Here is a 26,971-nt window from a genome sequence, read left to right on the forward strand (position 1 = left end):
TTCCACTCTCCCCCATTAGAGAAAATGTCTACTTTTTCACATTCAGGTCTGGTGCTTGGCACTGAGGAAGCAGTCATGTTGGCCAAGGCTTTGTAGAAGTGGAGGTGATAAAAATTGCACAGGCTTGTGGATAAGTGCTAATTCTGAGCACATGAAAAGTTGTCCATCATCTTATGTGTTACAGATAAGCACATATACTTACCCATAATAACTAGGGAAATTTCACATGTTCAGTCTTCACTGATCTTTGTGAAGGATTGATGTAAGCTGTGATGTTGATAGTTTCTTTCAAAGGTGTTGTAAATTATTCTAGTTTCTGAATCCTGGGTGGATGAAGCTTGCTGTAGCTTACTATATTCTCTGAAATAATACCTAAATCAATCAATTATGGGTCAATTTGAGTTGACCTATAATCTGTCTTGATGCAGAAGACTGAGAAATACTTTTTTATTTTCTTTCCCGTATCCTCCTTTACCTTGTAAACAAAGTACTATGAAGTGGACAGTCGCCTATGCATCTCATGTAAGTGTAGCTTATTTGTAACTCTGGCTAAGAGGAAACACATGTTCGTGTAGAAATGCCATTGTTACTCTCCACTGTATATTTCTATTGACTGGGCTTTAATCCAAGTTAAATACTTGAATTCATTGAGGAATCAAGAGGGGAGCCTGACAGAAAGGTACTACCAAATTTTTTTGAGTTGCCTAACTACTAGTAGGTAATTTTCTCAACTAACTTTCCAGTTGAATATGCCATTGGGGCTGTTTCTCACTGTGGAATCATGGTGGTGATTAATAGATATGTTGTGTTCATGTAATTTCACTTCTTGGTCCGCAGGGGCCCATAAGGTAACCAACCTAATGCTTTTTAAAGTTGAACATTTTCCAGCATTTGTGTGGGGTTATAAATGAAGTACTGCCTCCCATGTATCATCCCAAGAGCTGCTTTCTTTCACTGTCCTCCCCTGACATAACAGTAACAGAAAGGGGATGGGCTTACACTGAAAGTGTAGCTGGCAACAGGCTATGTAATGAAAATCTTCCTGTCTCTCTAGAAGTGCCAGTAATTCTTGAGGAAGGAGGAGCTCTCTGTATGATTTCCTACCAGGATTGTTCAAGCTTTATAGAACATTCATTTGCCAGTTAGGAGCAGGGCCTTACCACCTGATCCATACCATAGTAATACCCTATCACTCCACATGCAGTTAAGTTGCGTGCATGTATATATATGAAAAAAATTACAATTATGACTCGGGACAGGTAAGCATTGATTGTTGCCATTTCCTGAAACATGCACTAGGGTGACATTATAGCTGTTGGGGTGGCAAAAGCCTTTGCATAAGGCTGTATGTGATGTTAGTAGACTTCTCAAATTTTCATTTTGTTGAGAATAGCCAGTGAAAGTCAAGGAACTTGAAAATCAGCATTTATTTATATACCTGATACTAATATGTGTATTTGTAAAACAGGGTAATGATAGTCTCTGATTCATTTAGGCAGGATTTGAGTTTGGGGTGGGTTTGGTTTGTTGGGTTTTTTTGTTGCTCGCATTGTCTCACCATGTCACAACAGATTAGTTTTTGATCAGAATGTCCAGGAAGAGGAATGCTGCATTTCTTCCTGCCAACCTCTTACTTTTCCAGAAGTAATCTCCAAAAAGGACAGGAAGGGAAGGAAGGAGAGAAGTGTTATCACAGATAGTAAAGCTATTGTTTGTGAGGCAATTAGGCAACTAAATTCTTGTGTGAATTTGCCCTGTCTTACCACTGATTTTAATGAAAAGTGTCTAAAGATCTTTGTGATTCAGGACTTCTATTGCGTATGCATCTGGAGAGGAAATCACACAAGCGTGATTTGTTATTATTGAAACAACTTTCTAACACTGGCTGACTTTAAATGAAGTATTTGGAAGTTAATACCTAAATGCTGTTGGCTATTTAATGTCATTTAGACACACTAATCTTTGAGCCTGACAAATGTCCATCAGGTGTACTATTCCTATATACCTACTTATCTGAGGAATTAATAAGTTTGGAAGAGTGACTGCTGTGGCTTTGGTCTGTAACTGGCTCTTTGTGCAAGTAGGAGCGTTTTGATCCAGCATATTGTAATGGCACAGTGGGTGCTACCAGTGTTCTGCAGTGACTGGTACCAGCTGCCCAGGGAAGGGTGCAAGAGCAAGCCAAGCATGCGCCTGTCTCCAGAGCACTCTCCAGCCACTTGTGTTGCAGGATTGTCTCCTCCAGAGATGGTGACTTTGTACTGAACAGCTTTCAAGGGGTAAAATTTTCCACTGGCTACTGGCGCTACTATAATAATAAAACTCTTAAAGCAGCGGTGAGGCAGTTTAGACTAAAATATTTCTGAGTAACAGGGTATGCTCAAGGGCTTGTAAACCACATCAGAATTATCCTCTGGGGAATGAGCTCTCTTGCAGTTATTTACCATGCTGTGAGCCCTTCGTTCTTTGAAACTAGGGACAGATAAGCTAGTGTTACTAGCCTTCATGCATGTTTGTATGTGGCAACAGGACTTTTCATGCCATCAGAAACCCCAGTCACCAAGTTTATGTTGACAAATTCATAGTGGAGATGGTCACCTCTTAGCCCTGGGTGCTGCACTGGAGTGGTTCTCAGTCTGGGTTTGTCGCAGGCCAGCTCCCTTCCTGCATCTCATCTGGCGCTGGCCAGGCTTGTTTATTCCGTGCTCCTCGTCCTGGAATTGTTGTGAGGGTGCCAAGGCTTGTAGATCCATGACTCTGAGCAAGGCAGGGTTTAAAGGTCATAGTCAAGACCATTAATAACAAGGTGCAAACGGCTGGTTTATATGTAATGTGAAGCTTTTTACTTATTTCATTTTTGCACTTTGGGGGCTCTGTTTGCTTATGGAGCACTTGGTGTCTGGTACCTATTTAGGCTGAGAGCAGGCAATTGGGTTCCTTCAGGCCTTCAGAGGAATGCAGAAAATTGTTCTCTGGTGTTGTAATTCTGCTGGGATAACTGGAGCTTATTTGTCTCACTGCTTATTAAATGCATACTTGTCTTGAGGTCCTCTTTTTTTTCTGAGAAACATTGGGTGAATCCCAAGGACCACAAGTGAGAGGAAGATTCCAGGGGGAGGGGGAGAGTGAAGTGTCTGCACCTCTCTACAAACTGCATCATCCGCCTCCAGTGCCAGCAGGCTGAAGAGGTTAAATAGCAGAGCAAACTCCCTTAGAGAAAAGGAGACGTACGTACGGGGCTCATACAGGCATAAATTAATTTTCCCTTCCCCCTGCCCAGAGAAGACACTGGGGAGATGCACCTCCCAACCTACTAATACGGGGGGGTGTGGTTGGGAGCCACGTGAGGCTGTGCTGAGGTTTCAGAATGGGACCAGCTGTGGAGGTAGGGAGCAGATGTGCACTGGTGCTGTATCCTTAGCAGAGGACAGTATCAGTAGCAAGGGCAGAAAGAGCAGATGGGGTTCATACTCTACCAGCCTCTGAGTGGTACCCAGCTTGCCCTGTTTTGCTGTTAAAAAGGACAGACAGACTTCCCTTCTCTGTTCTGCTGTACAGCTGTGTAGGTGACATGCTGATCTGCTTATGGGTCAAAAATCTCTTAAATGTCAGGTCACATTGACAGTCGCAATCATAGTGGGCTTCTGTGTACAGTCTTCTGTGGTCTGAATTCACCCAACTTCTAATAAAGGTGGATAGAGAGGAAGGGCAGCTTCTGTTTCCATCTCTGTCTCTCGTCTCCTGGCTCCCTCCTCCTTTTCTGGAGCCTCCTGAGTGGGGCGTGCTCTGCATGCCCCAGCCCTTAGCACTGTAGGAAGAAGACAGTGATGAGGGATGCTGCTCATGTGCTTGGAATTTTCCTCATTTCCAGCTTTGGTTGTTGTATTGTGCTTTTTGGTAGGCCCTTTGGTGAGCCTGGTCGTTGGGGAAAGCTAGATAACACACCCACACTTACTGCATCAGTAAGGGTGCATCCATGAAGATGAGTATGTTTCTCCATTGGGGATCTTCTTGTTTTGGTTGTTTCTGGCCAATGACATTTTCCTTCTTCTCTGGATGCATTGAATTGTGCAATCATACCGTGGCCTCATCAGCTTGGGCCCTTCTCTTAAGAACCTCGATTTCTTTTCTAATTTGGCTGTAGGCTATCATCAGTTATAAAACAGCGTGACACAGTATGTGGCTATTGCATTCTCCTGCACTGACTCACCAGCTGAGATTCCAGAGCAGTAACCCCCCTGCTGCTAGCTGGAGCAGCCCTCCGTGACTCGCCTTCAGTAATAAGGGGTGTGAAAGCTCCCACACGGATCTTGACAGGTTATGCAAATGTTAGTCAAAATGCCCCACTAAATCTGTCCCTGAGAGCTGGACCTGTTACAGCAGATGACCCCCACAGAGCACGCTGTTGTTGGCACAGGTACACAAGCGAAGCCTTTTGTGCACGTATGAACGCGATGGTGAACAGAAAGGGCCCACGGCAGTGACAAGGGGGATTTGGGACTGGGGTGTAGCTGAGCAGTGTATACACTCTGCATTGCTGGGGTTCAAAAACTTAATCGATCTCACTACTACATCCATCCAGAAAAATGATGGTGTCACCTCGGCTAAGGCCTGCTCTCACTTGCACATGGTTTAGTAGAGAAAATACCCTGAATTTATGTGGATCCCATGTTTCCAATGCCTTCTACCTCCTCCTGTGTGTCCTGTCCAGCTTCTTCAGAGAAGGTAATTTATTCAGAAGCTCATTAAGCAATTAATTCTGCTCCTTGTCCTTGAGTTTGGACATGCTTTTGACTGGAGGATAATTAGAAGATGATCTTGCATAAAAGGCTCCCTGCACATTTTAGGCAGATTACTTAGGAGGGGCTTGTGAGAGGAACTGAGTGTTCCCTCACAAGACTGCAGCCTTCATAAACGTTTAAAGATGGAAAACATCTGCTTGCTGAGGATGAGTGTGCTGAAGGGGAGCTTCAGTAGGGCTCATTGGTGGGAAGACATAGACCGGTCTGAGTTTCCTTCAGCCTGCCATGGGACATCTTCCTGAACAAGCACTGGGAGTCAGCTCTAGCTAACCAGTGTATTTCTGATTCCCAGGCATTGTGCTTTTGCTAATTGCTTGTTAAGAAACAAGGAGTGTAGTCTTGCATAGCCTTTTGCAGAAGAAGTGCTCACCTCTTCTGTCAGGTAGACTCGAGCTCGTTGGGCTGTCTCCACAACTGCTCCTCTGGGTGCTTCTGAACTACTTGTACCTGCTTCCAAGTATTTTTACTCCTCTGATTTACTGCTGTGCTGTGACAGGGGAAGGCAGCTGGGCAGGGAGTCAGTCCCATGGTGCCAGTGGACCTGGCAGGGCTACGGAGGGTTGCCTTCTCAGCTATGGTTATTCTACAGAGCGCTGAAGGCATCCAGTTTGAGTATCTCGGTGATGGTATGGGAAGGGGGGAAGCCAATAAACCCAAGACAACCTCTCCTTGGGAGTTTTCTCCTTTGTTTTGAAATGTTGAACATTTGCGTTCAAAGGGAAGGTGTATTTTGGCAGCAGCCATTGATTAAGGTGTCATTCATCAGGTGGGCCTGCAGATCTTTATGGAGCAGTATTTCTGCTGGAAGACACCTCCCAGGGGTCCTCTGAAGTGGAAGAAATGTTTATTGATGCCTGACCCTGGGTCCCCAGGCACTGGGTCCCTCCTAGCCCACGGAGCATGTCCTGCTCTGGGAGGGAGGCTTGGATTGATTGCCGAGGGGGCAGCATTTTTTTTAAAGTCTGTCGTAAATTGATGGTAGGTGGAGCAGTAATGAAGATAAATGAGGGAGCTCTTCCTGGTAGATTAGCCTGGGTGCTGACGGACGCTGTGCTACAGCAGGCTTGAAATGCCTTTGGCCTGGCTCAGACCTCCCGCTCACCTGCCAGCATTCCTCGGCACAGCTGAGACAGAGCAAGTCTTCGTGGAAATTGCCTCTCCTCGAAATTCAGAGGGCTTCGAAGGGCCTGGGGTAAGACCTGGGAGCCTTCCAGGTAAACACCAGCTTGAGTGCAAGTTCTGCAAGAGCAGAGAGGGCGAAAGGTGCTGATCAGCCCTCTCGCGCTGTCAGTATGGGATTCAAAAGGGAGATGGTTTATTCCTGTAAGAAACAGGCTAGGCAGCAGGGAGGTGGGATTCCTGTAACTGTTTTAAGAGCTCTGTTAGAACGTCACCTTTTTGCTTGTCCATGGCTCTGCAGCAGCTCTGCTGAAGGTCGTTTTTCTGTATGAGCAATCTCGGTGGTCTGGCATGGAGTCAGGTGCCCTAATCTGGCCCATGGCAGACTCTAAAATTCTTTGAGCAGTTCCTATCAAAACAGTTTTCAAAGAGGTTTTCTGTCACCACTTAAACTAGTATTTCCTAGGGCCATTGGGTAAAATCCCTGTTCAGAGATGCTCTTCGTGCAGTAGCTGATGGGTGGCTTAGGACCAAAATAATCTTCTTTGCCTTAATCCCATCCTGCTACTTTGACCTTCCTTCAGACATCGCCGTTGTAGCCTGCTCAGCTCCCTTTGCCCACACACCTTGCTGCTGCTGGGAGAGAACCCTGACTCCTTGGAGAGCTTCAACAGCCCCTCTAGCAGCAATAGCAGTGTGAAAGCAGATCCCAGTTAAAAGTATTTACAGGTGAATGTTACTGTTGACTTGTCCTTTCCCATTGTTGTTGTAAGCTTGTGACTTCCATCAAAACTTGCTCCGAGTGTGTGAAACATCCTTACCTGCCCATCAGCATGATGATGATCAACATTAGGAAAACTAACAACATTTTTCCTGGGTCAAGGAGAAAGCACAGCCTGCCCAGGGCAACAAGCAGCTGAGCTCTGGGAGAGAAGTGCAGAAGCAACCCTACCAGCTTCAACATATGCTCAGGAATTGATTAAGGTAATTTTTTTTTTCTTTTACCTGGATTAATGTAGTTTGCAGGTTCAACTGTCTTACTTGTACATTAAGTCTTTTTGTGTGGATTGGTACCTTTTGACCAGACTCTATAAAATACCTCTGCACTAAATAAAGCATCTTTGTAATCACTGCTTGCCCAAGTTGTGGGGACAAAAGAGTTGAGGAAATTGCCAGTGATGAGAGGGGTCGATGTCTGTAATGTATCTACTGGCAGGTCTGCAGCTGCCTGCCCCTCCTCTCGTCAGCTTCAATTTTAGTTGATAGTTTAAGTTTCAGGTGTTTGGGGCTTTTTTTATGGGAAAGGTTTGGAAACTAATCTAGCATCTCCTGTTTGACCCAGCGCTATGTTGTTAGATGTCCTGGAGCGTGCTGCTGCTCATGAAGGACTCCCCTGGGGCTGTGCACGCTGGATGCCATGTCTCTGCTTTGTGGGAAACAAAATAACTCCCGGGGCAGGAAGGTCTGTGCTTAAGGACCGGAGGAGCTGCAGGCAAGCAGGTAAAAGAAATGCTGCGGGCTGATTCCTGCCTTGGGGGAAGCACCCAACTGGGTGTGCAGGAGTTCAAAAAGCAAAGAACATAATTTTCTGATATAGGTTTATAATGAATTTTGACTTAAAATAATAAGCAGTATACACAACATACAAGTGAATTTTACAGAGACGCTGTTTTATCTGTTGACTTAAGAACCTACCAGTAAGTTCACAGATTTTGTTTGCTTTCTCTAGCCCTCTGTGTCTGCCAGCATCTAGGGGTGGCCCTTGGCTGTGTGCAGTCATTCAGGTTTCAGTTCCAATTTACAGCTCCGCTTGTCACCTTTGCTGGGGAGATGGGGAGAAGCCTCGTGCAGAGGTTGCTCTTGCTCAGCGGGGTCAGCAGTGGCCGGGGGCAGTGTGCCAGCTCTGCTCGAGGGAAATGCAGGGATCATGGAACTGCCTTATGGGTTTGCAACACTCTTCCTCTGGCCTTCCAAAAAAGTAAAAGCAAGGATGCTTTCTGCAAGAGCAGATTATTCTGAACTAGTGGTTTTTTGCTGGTGAAACTTTACTGCAATGTAAATTCTGTGGGGAGGTGCAGGTTTCCTCAGCCATCACATCCCGACGATCGGTCCTCCAAGTCTGTATCTGTTGCACCGTCCCTTTGCAAAGAGAACAATGGGCAACAGCAGTTTCACAGTTGAAGCAAGGATTGCAGACTCCTCCTAGGTAGGGGATTAGTTTTGCTGAGCAAATAGAAGGGTCCAGAGTACCTCCTGGGAAATGCAGTCCTTTCTTTAGTGCTTTGCAGAATTAATTAAATAAAAGCCATGCAGTTGAACTACAGCTCCCAGAATGTCATGGCCCTCGGGGCACAGGGTTTTAAAAAAATTGCAAGGGGGGGTGGCGGCAGTGGATTCTTCCCTCTGTGCTCCCGTCTCCTCAGGTCTGGTCCAACCACTCGGCCCGTTTCGGTGCTTTACATGTGTGCACGTCCACAGTGTCCTCGCACTCCTTGCAGCGCACAGCGCAGCACCAGTGGAACTTGCACTCGCACTTGGTGATGCGAGTGACACGCGTGGTGTCGTACCCCCGCCCGCAGCACATCACCTCGCAGCCGTCCGTCCCGCGGGACATCTTGTTGCACACGCGACCGGCCGTGCCCAGGGAGCCTGGGGAAGGAAGCGAGAGCAGGTCAGGGTGTCCCTTCTCCATCTTGTTCAAACGCTTCCTCCCCCCGGCCCCGCAAGTGTTAGCAGTGGTAAGATGGGGCATCTACCGTCTGCAGCAGAGACCTCGGGTACGACTGCCTTAGCAGTGGTGAAATCTCATATCTGTCACAGCACGTGCCGCAGCACGGTGCCGCAGCGTGGCTTCCGAAGGCTGGGCGCAGGCTGCGGGGAAGAGGTTGCGGAGCCTGTGCTTGCTTTGCTCTAAGGGCGTGGGATGCAGCTTCGGTGACCCTCTGCACGGCCCCCTCCCCGCAACCGCTGCTGGAGCCTGCACTGCTGCTGCCCAGAGCGCAAGAGGAGGGGGGGACGGGGACGGGCTCTGTGTGGCCCCCCTGTGCCCGGGGGGGGGGCCCTGGAGCAGCGTACGCCTGCCGAGCTGGGCTTTGCAGCTGGCAAAGCTAGAAGTGACCCCTCTGCTCAGGCTAAGGGCTCACTGAAGGGCGGCAGGAGCACGTGCTGCCTTCCTGAGCCCCTGTGCCTACTGCGAACCCCTGACCCGGGGATGCTCCAGGCTGAGAAACCATTGATCTTCTCTCTGCAGGAGCTGAGCAGCCCCAACACTACCTTCCCCGCTCTCATCCCAGCCTCGGGCTGGGTTCAGAGAAGCCGGCAGCCTACTGCACAAAACGGGCCATTTATTGCCTATTTAAGGGAGCTTTGCTCTGCAGGAGAAAGGCTCTGAGGAAACGCTGCGCTACATTCATTACAAGAGGCCTGATGGGTTTGGATCTTTGATGTAAAGCCTGGGGATTTTGGACAAACCCAGTCCTGTCTGTGCAGGTGTGAGGTGCTGTGGGGACCCAGTGCTCCAGCGAGCACCAACACCCGCTGAGGGCCTGGGTAATCCCCCACTGGGGACTGGGGTTCAGTGGGGAAGCTGACGTCTCAAAGCAGCCTGGCCAGGCTGGGCTAGTTGGGAAGCTGCTGGCCTGTCAGGAGGGGAGGCAGAGCTGCTTTTGGGCAATGACTGGAGCTTTGGTTTTTACCTGCTGACTTGTCCATCACGCAGTAATCAGGCGAGTTCTCAAAATACACCAGATCTGTTTTTGTGGGCTTCCTGAAGTTCTTGTTGGCCACCGTGAAGCCAGTGCCGTCCTGGTTCATCGTCACCTGGATGGCCCCGTTGTATTTCTTCCTTAGGTAATCCCCTGTTTTTCGAAAATCTGACATTGCCAGCCAACAAGTCCTTAGTGTGCAGGAGCCGCTGACCCCGTGGCATTTGCACTCCAGCTTCAGGAAACGCTTCACAGCCTGTGGGAAGAGAGATGCCATGAGGACCAGCGGTCACCCTGGGCATCAGACATCACGCCTGGGTCTGCTTGTTCCTGGTACAGCTTATCAGCCCTCGCCTGTGCGGGACGGGGCTCCTAACAGGAGAGGGGTGCTGCGTGCGGAGGGCACATTCCCACGGTCACTGATGCCAGCATCAGTGAGGACGCGTGCTGGGGGCAAAGGTAAGCAGGGTCCTGCCATCCCCATGGGGCCGCTCCCCGGGCAGAGCGTGCAGGGGGGCACTGGGAAGGCAGGGCAGCATCCTGCCCCCGTCTGCAGCAGGACCTGCCCTCCGCAGACACCCAGGGTCCTGCCCGTATTCCCGAGCTGCTCCCGCTGCCCGTTCCCCTGTGAGAGGTGCCAGTGGGACGGCGGGCCAGGCGCTCGGCTCGGCCGCGGGGGCTGCGCTCACCATCCTCCCGCAGCGGTTGTTGTGCAGGTTCATCAGCGCCCGGGCGTCCTTCACTTTCTTCTCCTTGGCGTCCACGAAGGCTTTGGCAAACCGGATCCCGTAGTTGATGTTGTCGCTGCAGCCACCCCAGTCGAACTCCCCGCGCTCGTCCTTGGAGCGGCCCCTCTTGAGCGGGTCGCAGCTGCAGGCCTTCAGGTCCCCTTGGCTGCACGCCCGCGTGATGGCGTAGACCACTCCGGCCGAGGAGATGGCGTAGACGAAGGCGGCCTCCCTGCTGCCTGCCGTGGGAAGAGAAATGGGGATGGGGAGTGAGCGTGCCGTGCCGTGCCGTGCCAGGCGCCTGCAGCCCACCAAGGAGCAGGGCACCGTGCAGCAGCACCTTCGCGGCTGGGGGCGAGACTGTCCCGCACATGGGTAAGCCAAGCCTGGCCATCTCTGCCGGCCACCGAGTCCAGCCTCGGCTTCCCTGGCACCTTTCAGACTAAGGGTAAATTCATGTTGAGGCTTGGGGCGTTGCGCCGCTCTCGGGATTGCCTGACTGGTCCCCCTCGCTGACCTGCGGCTCAGGGGCCATGCGGTGCCCGTCGGTGCTGAGACAGTAGGACCAGCCAGCACCCTTCAGCTGGGGCCGCTTCCCTCCCGGGGTGATGCTGAGCGCGGGAGCTGGCGCCAGCTCCGGCCCGGCTCGGCTTTCCCTGCGTGGCACAGCTTGCCGCCTGCTATTTTATGTCTCTGGTTCAAGTTCGCAGCTGTTTTTATAATGCTGTAAAAGAAGCTGCAAATCAAAACCATGTTCGTCTTCATTTTGAGAGCCTTTGAAAGCAACTTCAAAGGCAGCAGAGCTCTCTTTGGGCCTCGCAGGATGGGGCTGTGGCGAGGAGCTTTCATCATTCCCCATCCTTTGCCAGGAGAGGATGCGGGCAGGAGTAAAGGTGCCGTCGCGGGGACGGAGAGGCTGAGACCATGCAGGCTGCAGCGCGGCAGGGTGAGTGCCGCGTCCCGGCGCACGCAGCCCCCTTCCCTCCAGCCCGCTCCTTGCTGGGGGTCTGGTTTGCAGGCTCTGCTGCTTGTCTGCCCCGCCGGGCAGCTGCCCCATCCCCCCGCCAGCTGGGAGCAAGCCCCCCGCTCCCCGGCTCCCTCCACGGGCGCTCACATGTTCTCCATATGAGCTGCTCCTGGCGAGTCGAAAGGCTCTTCCCAGCTGCCTTTGATTTGGAGGCCACGTGGCTGGATGCACCCCAGCACATCACGGGGTGCAGCAGCATCTGTCCCGGAGCGCCGCTGCCTGCACCGGGGCTCACGCCGGCTGCCGGGGTCCGCTCGCTGCCGGAGCCCTCCCGGGGGGCGGCTGGAGCCCATGATGCTGCTCCTGCTCTGGAACCACCCCTGTCCCCGTCGCACCCTTCCTCTTGAGTCCATCCCTGCTGTGTTGTATCTGTCCCTCACCTGGAGCGGGAAGGTCCCTCCCGGGCAGGGTCTGTGCCTAGCCCAGCCGTTCGTGCAGGGCTGATGCCTGCCCCGTAGCCGTGGTCCTCCTCCACCTTGGAGCCCGAAGCGAGGACTGGAGCCGTGGCTCTGCCTTGCCTCCCTTGCCAGGCAAGGGAACAGCCAGTTCCCACGTGAATTGCTGAGTCCTGGCCAACCCTGCTCTCCAAATATTTATATATCCCATTACTGTTTACATATGAGCCTGTTCTCTGGAGGTGTCTCCTCCTTCCCCCTTCTCCCCCAGTGCTCCCCCTGTTCCATCTCATCTGGTGCAGCTATTCCAAATGCAGTGCTCCGCTCCCATTACTGCTTGATTAATTTACAGGGAAAGGCAAAGCTCTTCTAAGGGAGTAATCCAAGCCACCGGGCACGGCAGCCCAGCAAGAGGAGAGACTCTCCCAGGGAGACAAGGCACGCGATAGTGGGAAGGGGATGGGGCAGAACCTACTTCGCAGCATGACCCGGCCGAAGACGGTGTGGTCCCGGTCCAGGGTGCTGCAGTTCCAGCGGTGGTGCCGGAACTGGTGCTGGCACTCCCGGATCCACTCCTTGGCTCCCTCCCCGACCGACTGCATGATGTCAGGGTACCTCTGGCACAGCTGCCGCTGCTTGTTCACCAGCCCAGGGATGTTATCGCAGATCACCCTCGCGCCCAGCGCCCCGATGTACCTGCGAGAGAACGGTGCCACGTTACCACGCTGCCTGCGGAGGGGGAAGGTGCAGGGCTCTGGCTCCCCAGGTCCTCACCCTGCTGGGTGGGAGGGCTTATATTGAAGCCCACTCTTCCCTCTTTTCTTTCTAGCTGTGTCACAGCTGCTCTGGGCTCTGCCGAGGGCGTACCCCCACAGCGGTGTCCCCTCCTTGCAGCATCCTCTTGGCGTGGGCGAGCCGGGGATGCCGCGGAGCACGATGCTTGGCTGTGGAGTGAGACCTGCCCGGTGCTGCTGTTCAAACAGGCAGGACGCAGGGACAGGGCACTGCTGAGCCATCACAGCTTTGGTCTTTGTGTTTAACAAAATAATCCCGAGCCGCACCAGCCTGGGGCAGGCGAAGCTCTGCTCTGTACGTGCATCGCTGCAGCAGGGAGCAGGGGGCCCTGTGGAGCCCACCTCCCCCAGGAGACAGCCAGCTATGGGTGCTGCAAGTCATGGGTCCCGTGCCCCTGAGAGCCTGGGCTCTCTGTGAGCTCCTGGGGCAGCAGCGGAGGAACTTGCTGATGTGCAAAACCTCCCTCCCACCCTCTTCCCTACATCCCAGCCCCGCTCTGCAGCCCGGCCCTGCTGAGCGCAGCAGGATGGAGCCCAGCTGAGACCAGCGCAGCCGGTGCTGGTGCAGGCTCTGCAATGTCTCCTGCCTGCACACTGGCTGGGGCACACGGGGGGAACAACAGTCCATGGCACAGGCGCGATGCTCATGTGGGGGAGAAAGAGGAGCTTACTTCACATCTTGTTGCTGCAGTCCTCATCCACACCGTTAAGCCCCCAGCTATCTAGTCCTCTCTGTGCCCCTCTTGCACCAGTGAACAGTTATGGTCACACCCTGAAGCTGGATAACTGGGAGAACTACGCTGTGCCTCCTGTCCTGCCTGTACCCTGCCTGCACCCCGGTCCCCTCCCTGCAGTGGTGGGGAGAGGGCGGGAGCTCGGAGCAGAAAGACAACATGCAAACAACAGTCTGGTAGAGCCTGGCTGAGCCCCATGGGAAGCTTTCCACGGACACAGGGGAGGGACCCCGAGCTCTGCCCCGCAGCCGTGCACCAGCCTGGACAATGGCGGTGACGTGGAATTTTCCATCCCGGTCAGTCCCTGCCTGCGCCGCCCGCTCGCCCCAGCCAGGCAGCGGCTGCCTGTGCCGGAGGATGATGTTTGCCACAGAGCGCGGAGCTGTGATTCTGGCTGGAAGGGATGAGGTTTGGGTGGGATTCAAATTTTTCAGCCCCCCCAGACTGGAAGTAAGAACCTTCCTTTAATAATAATAAAAAGCAGTAAGCTTGGGCAATATTTCATTGTCTCTCTCTGGCCATGTTCTATCACTTCTATTGGCCCCAGAGAGAGCTCGCAGGCTCAGGAAAGCCCTGCAAGCGCAGAAAGCAATGGGAACTGTTCCCTTATTTAAAATATTTTGTTTAAACGCTGGCAGAAGCACAAGGTCATCTCAGGCTGGAGCTGAGGATAATAGACCCGGCTCCCCGTGGCTTTGCAAGCCCCAACTCTGAGGGCCAGCGAGCATTATTTTCACAGGCTTGCTCGTCAGCCTTTCATCCTGCAGAGCAGGGGAGCAAGGGAGATGGCGAAACCGTTCAGGAAAGAAAAGCCAACAGGAGCTCATCAAGCAATGCCGACAGCAGACGTTTAATTGCCTTGCTCATGCTGGGCTGCGAGAGTGGCCAGTTCCTTCCTGTGGCGAGTAGGGCAGGGTGGAGGAGCATCCCACCAGCTGGATAATGGCACAGGCCAGGGGTCTCGAGTGGGGCTGCAGAGATCCCGTGGGGAAGCGTGTGGCCAGGTACCCTGGCCCTGAATTTGTTCTGCCCAGCCTGCCTGGTCCCAGCAAGGATGGGGACGGCTGACATGTCCCTGCCCGCGCTGCCAAGAGCTGGGATGAGGCTGCTGGGAGGCAGCGGTGTTGCAGGATGGAGGCTGCAGCAGTAGCCAAAGCTCCCCTTCACTGGAGGAAAGAGATGCTGGGAAAGCTGGAAAAGGTAAAACGTTCTTTGATGGGCCGCCTCACCAGGGACCTTGCAGGAACGCCACGCCCTGTCCGCCTCCAGCGCTGCTGAGGTCTTTGGTAACGTTGGTGGGCTGTAAGCAGGGCTGGCTTTGGGGAGACACGCTGGCAGCTGGCAGAGGAGCTGCCTCCACGCCGGGAGAGCCGGCAGATAAAGCACTGACTAACACCATCCCCTGGGAGACTGAGATCAAGGAAAACCCTCCAGACAAGATAAACACTAGGCGCTCCCTTTTTCACACTGTGAGCTAATTACTTCTCGTTAATTCTCCTGCCAAATACCCAGATCAGAGCAAACATTATCAGCAGGAGAAAGTGGAAGGAGAGCAGGGTGAAGGGCACCGACCACCGAGGGAGCACCTGGCCGTGCAGGGTCCCAGACGCCCGCCGGGCTCGGTGGTTGCACCTCCCTTTTTGCTTGTGGCTGCAATCAAGCAACGTATTTGTTGTGGTACCTACATGCCTCCATTGGAGATTATGTACTGAAAACCATCCTACGGTTGCTGTGGCATTGGAAAGTGGCATGGCACAACAAGGGGGAAAATTCCTCACGTGTCTCGGAAAGGCTGCAGTTATCTCAGCGAGACCAAGACCTTCCATTTCGTGAGAAATACTCCAGTTGGGTTCAGTTACTCTGAAATGGAGCGAGACGGGGAACTTCAGAAAATTCTGCCAAGCAGAATTTTGGGAGAGAAAAAACCCAAACATTTGTTTTGGATTGATTAAAGCATCCCTTCCGATTTTATTTCTAAAAATCTATGACATTTTAAAAACACTGAAATAGGAAAGACAATGGATGTTCTGAGAAGTTCCCAGCTGCCTTATCAGAACTTCATTTTTAAAAAATGAAGTTGTGCTGGAAGTGGCAAGCTTCTGTGAAATGCTGTACTCTTGGGGAATCTGCGTTTTTACAGCAGGAAAAAACCCCAAGCCCTGAGTCCAGAAAAGTCTGTGAAAGGGAACTGCTCCCGATGCTGGAGGCTGCTCGGGCCTGGACTTCTGCATGGTCAGAAGGAGAGAGGCAGGAGCAGCCTGTGAGAGCCGGGCAGCCTGCAGCGAGGAGGAGCTGGGAGGGAGGGAGGGAGTTAATAATTAAGTGCACGTGGGGATAACGATCCCCCACCTTGTCAAACGGGGTCCATGGGATGCTGCCTCCTGTGAGGTCCTCTCACAGTGTCTGTTTGCTCAGCCTAGGCAGAGGGGCTGGCACCGATCCCTCCGACAGCCTCTGGCTGCGTGATGCTGCATCGTTTACTTCTTGCAAAGCAGCGTGCAATCCCAAGCTTGCTGTGTTTCCCATTTGCTCCTAGAGTTCAGCGGCCAGGAGATGGGTGTGAGCCGCAGTGCTGATGGAAACGCTGTGCTACCACGCGTGGCACTGGGCCTCTGCCTCCTGCCCCCGCCTTCCCCGTTCCCTGCAAGGAGCGACTTGCACAGCAGCAGCAGAGACTTCACGTTACAAAGGCAAGTGCTTTCAGAGCCTGCCAGGTAAAGGAGGTAAAGCGCTCCTTGCTCCCGGCTAGCCTTTCTGCTCCCTGCAAGTAAATCCATTGCACGGACACATCCACGGGTGCAGCTGAAGCAAGCTCCTTCGCAACAGCCCCTGAGCGCCAGCCACTCCGATGCACTGGGGGAACAGGAGAGAACTGTCACATGTTGGCTCCCAGTTGTTGTTCTTGTTCTAAGAGTCTGCTGACTTCAACTCTTGTAAACAAGGAGAAACCTAAATTGCTTCTAAGATAAACATGCAAATCAGAGGCAGACGCATCTATTTACTTGGCAGCATGCATTTTGTGCTAACCCCCTTCCACGGCTTGCCTCTGTGCTGTATGTGTCCTGCTCCCGCGCTTCCCACAAGAGCCTGCCCGGCTTCCCAAAGGACTTCCAGACTCTTCGGGGTGCTCTCGCAGAACTGCGTGGCCCGTGTCATGTCTCTGCCCTCAGCTCAGACTGCTCTGGTGAAAGCCTGAACAGCACAGAGCTTTCTTATCCAGGGCTGCTCTCCTCCCTGTACGTGCAGTTCCCTGCGGGTTAGGAGGGGATCCCCACAGTTGCCATGTGGGCTGTGAGTTCTTGGGATCTGCTGCATCTTGCCCCAAGGATCAGATCCCAGTACGCCTCGTTCCTTCTCCATCTTCACCATGCTGGAATCTTTTTCTGGATCAATGAACCGTGCTTTTGGCACCCACATAGTGTACGCAGCTTCCCAGTTGCTGAGCTCTTTAATAGGAAAGACCAAAATACTCAGGAACAGCACCACAGCCCAGGTGTAGTGGCGGGGGGATCGAGAGCGTAGCCAGAGCCTAAGGCACCTTACCAACAGGCAGATGGGAACTTCTACTGCTGGAGAAAGGAGACCTCTCCAGCAACCTAGGCCAGCCTGCCCCAAACGTGTCACCTGGCCAGGTGAGCAAACTGGCTGTGGGGCTGCTGAGGGGTGTCTCCGGCCCCCAGGAGCACCGGGCTGCGTTTATGGGGGCTTGGGGGTGCTCTGCAAAACAGCGGTCAGAGGGAACCATCGCTCTAGAGATCAAGGTAGGAAGATGCTCCAAAGGGAAATTCAGTTTCCCATTCATTATAAATAAACAGCCCCCTGCAATATAGACCTGGGGGCACATCCCGATTTTTTTCGTAACTCAGAGCTGTTGGCAGTAATTTTGTTTAATTGCTAAAACTCTACTGGCTGACCCAGTTCTTTGTGGGGGAAGCTCTCCGGTCCCAAAGAGGCAACGGCAGCGAAGCCCCTGTGCAGAGCCAGCTCCGGCCGTCAGCAGCCACCCGCGAAGCGACGTTTCTCCGGGGAGCGGGTAAGTCAGCCCGGCAGAGGCGAAGCCTCGTACCTCTGCGGCGTGCCCGGCTGCCGCTCGCTTTGCGCAGGGCTGGGGCGAGCGTTGCGAGGAAATACCAGCCATTGCGGGGCTGCGGTCGTTGCGGTGGCCGGGGAAAGCTCTGCGTTCCCTCCTGGTGCCAGCCCAGGGCTTGCCTCGTTGCGCGGTATCGGCCTTTGCCCAGGCGTGCGGGTGCGGGGTGCTCTGGTTGCGGCTCTCCCAAACAGCCCGGCTGCTCTCCTCTCGTGCCGGCCATGTGCCCCGGCTTTGCAGAACGGCTGCCTCCGCGGCCTCCCACATCGTGGTGACCTGGGAGATCCGAGACCAGGAGAGGCTTAGCTGGAGTCACGCCACTGTTCCAGACTCGCTAGTAGGTACCAGGTGGAAAATGTCTCTTGGAAAATGAGGTTTTGGAGAAAGGAAGGCATTTCACGGGAATGGGTACACTTCAGCGGAATTGGAACTTGCTTTCATTTGTTGCTTCTCCATAATGCCAAGGTGTTGTTGAGAAATACAGTAGTGCGCTAATTCAGTTTCTAGTGCAAATTCTATTAGACACACTGCTAATATTTCATTTTGCACCATTTGTGTGGCATTGAAGAACCTATTTGAGCATTGCTTGATTTCCAAAGGGAAATTTTTGGAATTGCCATTCTCAGGCAAATGAGAATGGCAATTCCAAAAATTTCAAATTTACCTGTCAATATTTAAAATTTTTGCGCTCTGCTTTAGAATTAAAACAGCTGCTGAAATGTTGGAAGTTCCCACTGTGGACAAATCAGGGCTGCACCAATACCACTGAAGGCACAATTTTAAATTAGATCAATACAAGCTGAGCTTAACTAAAATCGCTGTCATAGGTTAGCTTTACGCTGGGAGAAGGATGCCCATGCAAGCAGCTACGATGATGCAGTGAGCCAGAGTCCAGGCGCGGGGAACCTCAGCCGGGGCAGCTCCGGGTGCCTCCGGCTGCTCCCCGGCACGGCGCAGGGCGAACCTCCCCAACCAGGGCGGCCGGTGCCGCCCGCCGGCTGCGGCACATGGGGAGCCGGGGCACGAGGCTTCCTCATCTCACTTGTTAATGCAGAGAGAGCACTCATGGCTGAAAACCGACGGCAGGTTAACAGATCTCCTTCCTGTGGCTTCCCTCTTCCCGAGGATCCCCAAAACACTCTGCCAACTGTTTGTAACTCCTTGTTCGGCGGCCGAGCAGGGCGGGAACAGAAGCGCGGGGAGGGACGCAGCACCACGAACCCTGTCAGCGCGATGGCTTTGAAATCGTTGGGAGATGCTCCTCCGACCTGAAGCCGGCTCTCGGCACAGGCAGCAGACTTGGCTCCGACATCCCATCTAATGGGTTTTCAGCTTGAGAATTTGGCTTTCCTGATACTGCCTCTCATCAAGTGCAGGGTGCTCTCAACTTGGTTAAGGCAATCTAGACTGCTTAAATCGCTGGACCCCCGGCCGTGCCAACTGCTCCCAGGGGTTCCCAACAGGCTCTTTTCTTACCAGCAGTAAAAAGACACAGGCAGCCTGACACTGTGTGCACAGCAGCACTCAGGGGCTCAAAACTTGACCAAGCCACGTTTTAAACAACACAGAAAAAAACAAAACAAAAAAGCAAGGAAGCAAGAAAAGCACCAAGGTGTTGTTCCTGGCCACGTTTAGCATGCCTCTCAACTCGATATCCTCTGATGGCCACCAACCGCCTGTCACACGTTGCTCTCCCACCTAATATGACTCAGGCAAATAACCTCAGCACCGTTTGGAAGAAACGCTGAGCTTTGAGCCCCTCCGCAGATCCAGTGCCACCAGACACCCATGAGCCGAGCCGTAACTGAGGCTCGGTCCTGGTCCTGGTCAACTGTGAATGCTGCCTGCTCCCAAAACCAGCCCTGGGAGGGGTGGCCTGGCACTGGTTTAGGCTCCACCGTCACTTATGGCGCTGGGGGTTTCCCTAGGTCTTTCTGCAAACCGAATGCTGTGAAAACCCCAGAGTTCCCCTTGTCCATGCCTGGGTGAAGCATGGTCCGGCTGTACCTCTTCTGACTGACGTGTGCCCGAGCCCTGTGCCTGTGAGGACACCTCCAGCCTCTTCTCCTGGACTAGCGCTGGGGGACAGCAGCGCTGCCCCGCAGCTGCTGGAGCCCCGGTCCCTGTCTCCTCAGGTGGGAGATGCTCGGCCTCTTGCACCATCCGTCCCGCAGGCTGGGGCCGTGAGCTGGTTTTGCGTAGAGCCTCGTCGCTGCCGATTTGTACTCCAGGAGCTGCTGAGGTTGAGGTGAGAGCGTGGTCTGGCTTCTCGGTGGTATCGGAGGCTGTTGGAGTTCTTCCCTTGGGGAAACTAATTCACCTCCTCATTGCTCTTGTAACCACTCCGATAGTCCTGAAAGATCAACTTGGGAGCCAAACTATGTTGGCTTCTGTTCTTTTCCCATCCCATTGAGTCGACACAAAATCTGTATTTTGGTGGGAGGCTGGAAAGCCTTAGGCAGCTTTTGGAGACACCTCGTGCAGATAGGATCAAATCCAACATCCCTGCCTCTTTGCCTGATAAAGAGCAAATTCCAACGTGCCTGGCAGCATTTCACCTCCTCCAGTTCTTTGCATACTTCCCAAGGATGCTGCACTTTCCTTCCTCTGCTCTCCCTCGCCGTGGGCAGACAATTTATAGCCAACTGCAAAGCACTTTGGGTTGCAAGGTGCTATAGACATTTGAGATATTATTTTATTATTATAAACCCTGAGTATTTTATTAAGCCCCACTGGGAACAGGGCCATCCTGGCCTGCTGGAATTGTTAACGCCTTGGAATGATTAATAGTCCTAATTTCCTCACTTAGAGCCACTACTCTGTATGTTGAGAGTGTTAGTCTCACTTGAATAATTTTTAATATCATAATGCTGAGCCACTACCAGTGCCATTCAAGGGACATATTTTTCATTTTCTGCACCATGATCTTTCTGTTTCTTGTGTATCACCCTTTTTCCAGTTGTGTGCCTTTGGTTCCTTGTCGGAGTCCCCTCTCTGTGGTTTTCCTGCACCCATGTGCAGTCAGTGGGATGCAGTTTCTGTGGGAAGGACTGAAATGTCCGGGAAACACTGCAGTCCCGGGGAGCTGCACGCAAATGAGCGCCCTGCCCTGCCGTCCCCTCAGCTGACGTGAGAGGGTTTGCTGTTGGCATCTTGTATCAAGAGTGACCTGGAAATCGAGATCTGCTCTGCTTGCTGTGGTGTAAAGGCAAGATATGGTGTGCGCAGAATATCTATCGGGTGGGCAGCAAAGCCCCTGAGTGCTCAGGCCGCTGCAGAGCCAGAGGAGGGGTGAGGGTGGGAGGTTATAGAAGCACAGGGAGAAAAGGACTCCGGTGCCTTTTGCAATAGTGGCCAAAATCTCGCCCAGTGCTGGGTAAAGGCTATTCCTCGGGGGCGTTGTTGGCAATGTATGAATACAATGCAAATTGCTCATCAAAAAAATGCTTTATCCTTAAGTATCAATTTTTTTCTCCCAAAATCTCAAAGCACTTTGCTAAGAGGTGGGGAGGTAAGACAATCTCTGGTGGTAAAGTAGGATGGATGATTGTTTTGCCCATGGCATTATCTTGTGTGTTGGGCGCGAGCTGCTCAGAGCAGAGGCTGTGTCGTTTCTACAGGACCTAGCCCAGCACAGATCTCCTCACGGTGGGCTGCAGGCACTGCTGAAATCGGTATTAGCAATAGTAAAAGGTAATGACTTCGGGAGAACAGAAGGATTTTTTCTTCTGCATTTCTTTCTAAGAAAGATTTCCTATAGGTGAAAGTGACCATAATGATAAATGAACTAAGAAACACAATTAGGATTATTATAACGGCACCGAGTGACTGAGAGAACCCATCTGTTCGATACACCCCAACCAAGAACACCAGGGCTGCTGCAAAGGCCACAGGGTTCATTCTCCATCAGTCTGACGTTACTTTAAAACTTATTTTTCAAAGCGCGGCTGCCTGGACAGCCGGAGCTGCGGAACGCCTCAGGATAAAGACTTCCTGGTCGCTGACCTCCTGCTTTTATTGCCACGCAAAGCGCTCTGCAACAACAAACGTAGTACAGCCGGTGCGAACCCCCCGGGGATCCCCCGAGCGCTGCCGCGCCGCACGTCGTCTCCCCTTTGAGAGGACGAGTTGCCTTCCCGGTCCCTCGCCTGCGACAGCCCTGCAGCCGAGAGCGGGCGGCCGAGGAGCTGCTCTGCAGCGGGGGCACTTGCGCGGGAGGGAACGGTTCATCCCCGGCACAGGACGGCATCGGCGGGAGCTACGGGCAGGCAGTCCTTGGAGCCGCCGCGCAAGCTGCTAGCCCCTCTGCTAGCCCCTCTGCTAGCGAAGCCCTCCTGGGGCTGCGGCGGGTCTGCCCCGCTGAGACTGGCACGGAGAGGAGGCAGCGACACCCCCGCGCGCCCCAAAGGGTTACACCGACTGGCTGTGGAGTTGCTCCATGCAGCTGTCTTTCCCTTGGCTTAATATCAAACATTCCTGCTGATGCTCTTTCCCTCCCACACACCTCGGTGTGATGCCTGTTTAAATGAGCTCCTCGCTCCTATATCCACACATACGCGTGGCTCGATTTTTCCACCGCTCTTTGTGCCCATCCATTGCACCTGGACCAGGACCCAGCACCGGTGTCACGACGGAAACACACGGCAAACCCCAGAGAGGAACGGCTGTGGGAGCACCGCTCCTTCCTACCAATCATGGTGGGAACGTCCCCTTCTCCACCTGTGTTGGGGATGTCCTCGCCAAGCCCTCGGGAACAGCTTGACACCAGGCTGCTCTAGCACGGAGGGTGCGACAGGCACTCCTGCTTCGTGATTTGCCCTTGGTGCGTTTTTCCTGCCCGTACACACACACCTCCTTCCCTGGCCGAGGAAGGGAGCTGGAGCGTGGTGGCTGCCTAAATCTGGACTAGAGCATCCCTACAAGTGCCCATCTGGGCATCGTGCCCTGGGGTGCAGCAGCTCCCTGGGAGCCCCCGTAACCCGCCGATGCCTTGAGGAGCCCCACGCGGCCGCCAGGCTCCTGCACGCTCCCCGACCTGCGCCCAAGCTTGCGCTAGTCTTCCTTCCACAGATTTGTTTTTATCTTTTTGGGAGCCTGATGCCTCCCATCTGTTCCAATGCCAGATGAAATTAAATATTTGTAGTTTCCAAGGGCTGTGGTTAGCAATAAACAAGTTAGCTAACGAGGATTTGGTGCGCCGGGGGGCTGAGAAGGTTCACGTGGGCTTGCAGGCAAGCGGGTATGTGTGAGGGTGGGGTGCAGTGGTGTGTGTGCATATGGCTTTGTGTACATTTTTCTTTAACCAAACCTTCAATTTAAAATGGCTTTCCACACCAGAGCAGCCAGCAGGGCTCTCAATAGCCAGTAAACTCTACTTAGTTATTTACACCAAGTTTGTTTATTGCACAGTTTATGTTTATAAGCAACATTTGTTTAATTTCCAAATCTTTCGGAAGGAATTTCAGAGGCCGCTTTTGGGGCCCGATGTCCTCTCGCAGCGCGCGTGGGGCACAGCCCTGCCAGGCAGGCGCCTGCCGGGGAGAGCCGCCGTCCCCCGGACGATGCTGTTCTCCCTACCCGAGTCCACTCAAGTGTAAACGGGATTTAGGGATTTTCCCGTTGCATTCCTTCTTAATTTCCGTCTGTGTTTCAGCTGGTATTTTGTTGCTAAGTAACACGTGACAGTTTGGGAACGTTTCTGCATGGATGCTGCTCCCCACAGCCACGGCCGTCCTGCTGTTAGTCACGGCGGCCTCGGAGCCCGGGCAGTGCCGCCGGCCGCAACTGCACCGGCCCGAGCCCATCCTCTCTGCCCACACACACGCTCTTCTCGCCGCTACGTGCTCGGAGCACATGCACACGCACATGCACCCGTGGACACCTTTTCGAGCACCAAAGTTCACCAATTCCTGGCGTTTTTGTGAGGCGGCACGGGCCGTGCCTGACGTCACTAAAAATTAATAATTTGCAGTTGTTTAGAAGAAACATTTGGTTGATATTTCCTTTCCATGTACTGTGATCAGAACTGACCCATTTTTTTCTATTAATCTACTTTAAAAGTCAACTCTGAAAATGAGAAGCATTTCCTCTATTTCCACAAGTTTATTGTGTGTGAATCCCTAGAAGAATTTGGCAATAATAATAATAAGGAACGATGATGCACCACCAAATGTATTTACTGTAATATCAGTAGTGCTAAGGATGTGCTTGGAAACCTATGTAAATCACTGAATAACTTTTTCCCAAACCACAGCTGGTTGAAACCATTTTCAGTAAAACACAATTTCATCTAAACATGCTATTTTATCAGAACTGACACGTCCAGCAGAACAGCGCTCACTTCAATGAAGGCTTTTCTTAGTTATGTTTTGGTCTACAGAAGAGAAAGGACAATTGAAAATGTGAACTTTAGAGTTTAATGTGTTTGGGTTTTAACTTTTTTTTTTTAGTCACGTACTTCGGGTCTCTGAGACCAATTCTGCTAACCGAAAATATTCAAAGGAATCTTGCCTGGCTGTGCCATGCTGAGGAGCCAGCCAGGCTGCGCAGGGGAGCTGCCCGGCCCCGGCTGCCCCGGGCTGGGCTCCTGCCCCAGCCACCCCGGGGGCTGCCCCCCGCTTTCCCTTCTCCCTCGAATGAGAAGCTGCCAGCCGGGGACTTGGTCTGCAAGCTGTGAACACGAACTGCTGCGGGAGCTAAATCTAGCTTCCTCCAAATAAGCCACAGCTACCGAGGCTTAAAATGTGGCTGGTTTTCTTCCCACTTGCTGGGAAAAGACGTGCGCTTGGAATTAGGGCAGACACCACAGCAGAGTCATCGTGAGAAGTGGGGTACAACAGCAAGGAAAATAGGTGTTTTTCACACTCCCCCGAAGAAAGAATTTTCAGCCTTCAGCCAGCATCCAAGCGTGTTACCAGAACTGCCCAGCTAGGAGCAGATGATGCCGTGACTACTCGGTACCTCATCTTTTTCCAGCTCCTTTACCCCACGCACCCACTCCTCAGCTCTAATGAGCCTCCCCTTCTCTTGCCTCCTCTGTAATGATGAGAAATAATCCAGCCTCTCCACTGCCCTAAGACTCTTCCTTCCTTCCTCAGCTTTTAGTGTATCAGCAACATCACCTTCCGCACAGATGCTGTCCTGTCTTCGCCTGCCCTGATGGGTGGGGGCAGATCTGGCTGCTGGAAGCCAGGCCAGCGCTTGTATCAACCTGATACTCGCCAACGGTGACTCATTTTCTCGCCCAGTGATTTCAGTTCCCCGTGGGCTGATCGGGCTGCAAGAGATCTCCTCTGGGCATGGCCGGGAACGGCATTGCTATTGCTAGTTTGCATTATACGTGCCCCCTGAAGCCTGTGCTGCTCTCTGGAAGAAGTCGCTCCTCACACAATCCACCTTTTGTGCCTGGTTGCAACCCGCTGCCCGAGCAGCACGTCCCCTGGGCTCCCCGCTCCCTCCCAGCCCCGCAGCTTTCCTGTTCGCCTTCCTCACCCTGGAATCGCTCTCCCAGGGATGCCAGCGTGGCCACAACTGCCACACGCCCTGATGTGCTCTCAAAACACTAGGAATACTTGTGTTATCGGCATGACTATTAAGCGCTCCCGGGCCCTCGCAACATGCTCCACGGTAGTTGAGGAATTCCAGAAACCACCGATCTCTTTCGGTGGCAGATGGGTTCAATTTGATTAAGTTCTGCTTCATCCACTGCAATGTGCTAATGAGATGGTGAGACTGGCATGGAAAACAGTGTTTTCCACAAGATTAGAAAGGACTTTTAAGGGTGGGGGACACTGAGAACTTTGCTGCAGCAAATGCTTTTTTTCTCCAGTGTTACTGAACTACCGAAGCAGCACGGCGTCCCTTGGAAAACTTCACGGTCCTTGTTTTCCTAATTACTCTCAGTCTGCATACATGAATTTTCATTGTTACAGGAACTGGGACTGGAGCAGACTAATTTCTAGAAGGCTGGTATTTTCTATGGCATCACGTCTATCTGTTACAGAACCTCATCTTATCCAAATGAGGGAGAACGGCAACTTCCCAGCTTACCAGAAGCTGCAATACAAGCGCAGGGGGCAAGACCGCAGCCCGTCGGGAGCTGGGAGCTCCGGCGCGACCGCCGCGTTGCAGAGCGGGGCTCGGGGGAGCTGAGGGTCTAAACCGTACCCAGGGCTAATCCTGCTCCCGCCGCTGCCCGGGGAGGGACGGCTTGACGGGGGGTCACGGCGCCTGGGGCTCGGCTCCCCGGCACGTGCGGCGGGAGCAGGGGGGGTCCCCGCGGCAAGTCCCGGCCCCCGAGCACGACCGGGCGGCGACGGCGCTTTCGGGGCGCGGGGTGCCCGGGGAGCACTGCGGCGGCTGCGCCCCGGGGAAAGCCCCGGCCCCGCGGCAGGTCGGGGGCGAAGGCGGTTCCCCCTCCGCCGCTCCGGCTTCCCCGGGAGCCCGGGCCGCCGCCGGAGCCGCGCAGGTGGAGCCGGGGGGAGCCCCGAGCCCGTCCTGCCGCGGGGCTCCCGGCCGGGACCGGGACCGGGACCGGGACCGGGACCGGGACCCGCGATGCGCCCGGCGGGGCGGGGGGAGCCCGCGCAGCCCCGGCCGGTGCCCGCCGGCTCCCGCTGCCCCGCGCGGGGCTCCCACGGCCGCACGTCGGGCTCGGGCTCCGGCTCCGGCACGGCGGGGCTCGCTGCGCTCCCGCCGGCGCTGCCCCAGCCCCCGGCCGGGCTTCCCAGCCCCGTCCCCGTCCCCGACCCGCGGCCGAGCCCGGCGCAGCTCCCGCCGGCGGCGGCCCGGGGACCGTCGGGGCGGCGGACCCGTCGCGGGGGACTCACCACCACGAGGAGTCGGCGCGGGGCGTCAGGGCGAGCAGGAGGAGGACGAGGGGCAGGCAAAGCCGCGGGGCCGCGCCCGCCGTCCGAGGGAAGGCTCCGCACTCCGCACGCCCGGGGGCCAAGGCAATCCCAGGAGACGCTTCCAGGCGGTTTGGGCTGCGCATATCTCTCCGGGGCGGGGTCCAGACGGAGAAATGACCGGGGAGGGGGGTCCTGCCCGCGCTCCCCTCGGGGGCACTGCCCGTCACGGCCCCGCGGCGGGGCTGCCGGCTCCGCGCTGCTGAGCGAGCCCCCGCTGGGCCCCCGCTCCCAGGCGCATGCTGCTGCGCCGGGCCGGGCCGGGCCGGGCCGGGCGGCGGGGCTCCCCGCGGGGTCCCGGGCCGAGGCGCGGGGGGGGGGGGTCTCTCAGCGGGGCCGGCGCCCCCCGAGCGGCGCGGGGCGGGCGGCGGGGCCGGGCCGGGCCATAGAGGTCCTTGCGCGGAGGGCGAGGACGCACTGGGGATGGGAGCGCGGGGGCCGTGGCCAAATATTGACAGCGCCCGCCGTGCTGCGGGCTCTCATTGGGCAGAGTCAGAGGCGCGGAGCCGCCGCTCCGGCCGGGCCGACCCCCACCTCCCCAAGGGCACGTCGGACAGCCCCCTCCGGGCTCCTGCCCACCGCCGCCGGGGCTGCCCCTGCCGCCGCCCCGCCGCCGCCGCGCCCGCGGAGCCGGGAGCCGGGGCCGCGGAGCCGCCGGCCGCGGCCGCCCCGTCG

General features: G+C 54.4%; 1 protein-coding gene across 1 annotated transcript; it reads right to left on the reverse strand.

The window, feature by feature from the left end:
- Positions 1-7,505: 7,505 nt before the first annotated feature.
- WNT2B (Wnt family member 2B) lies at positions 7,506-26,577 on the reverse strand. Its single transcript, XM_069771807.1, has 5 exons — positions 26,219-26,577; positions 12,251-12,471; positions 10,315-10,592; positions 9,617-9,881; positions 7,506-8,570 (listed from the first exon to the last, which is right to left on the reverse strand). The coding sequence occupies exons 1-5, from the start codon at positions 26,380-26,382 to the stop codon at positions 8,341-8,343; spliced, it is 1,158 nt and encodes a 385-aa protein (XP_069627908.1). The 5' UTR covers positions 26,383-26,577; the 3' UTR covers positions 7,506-8,340.
- Positions 26,578-26,971: the final 394 nt, after the last annotated feature.

Source organism: Haliaeetus albicilla, chromosome 26 (genome assembly GCF_947461875.1).
Source record: "Haliaeetus albicilla chromosome 26, bHalAlb1.1, whole genome shotgun sequence".
NCBI classification, from domain to species: Eukaryota; Metazoa; Chordata; class Aves; order Accipitriformes; family Accipitridae; genus Haliaeetus; species Haliaeetus albicilla.

Excerpts from the sequence above, each read along its gene's own strand:
- WNT2B (XM_069771807.1), bottom strand. The coding sequence starts at position 26,382 with ATGCGCAGCCCAAACCGCCTGGAAGCGTCTCCTGGGATTGCCTTGGCC. Across the intron at positions 12,472-26,218 it reads CGCGCCGACTCCTCGTGGTG|GTACATCGGGGCGCTGGGCG; the intron begins GTGAGTCCCCCG and ends GTTCTCTCGCAG. Across the intron at positions 9,882-10,314 it reads ACAACCGCTGCGGGAGGATG|GCTGTGAAGCGTTTCCTGAA; the intron begins GTGAGCGCAGCC and ends CTCTTCCCACAG.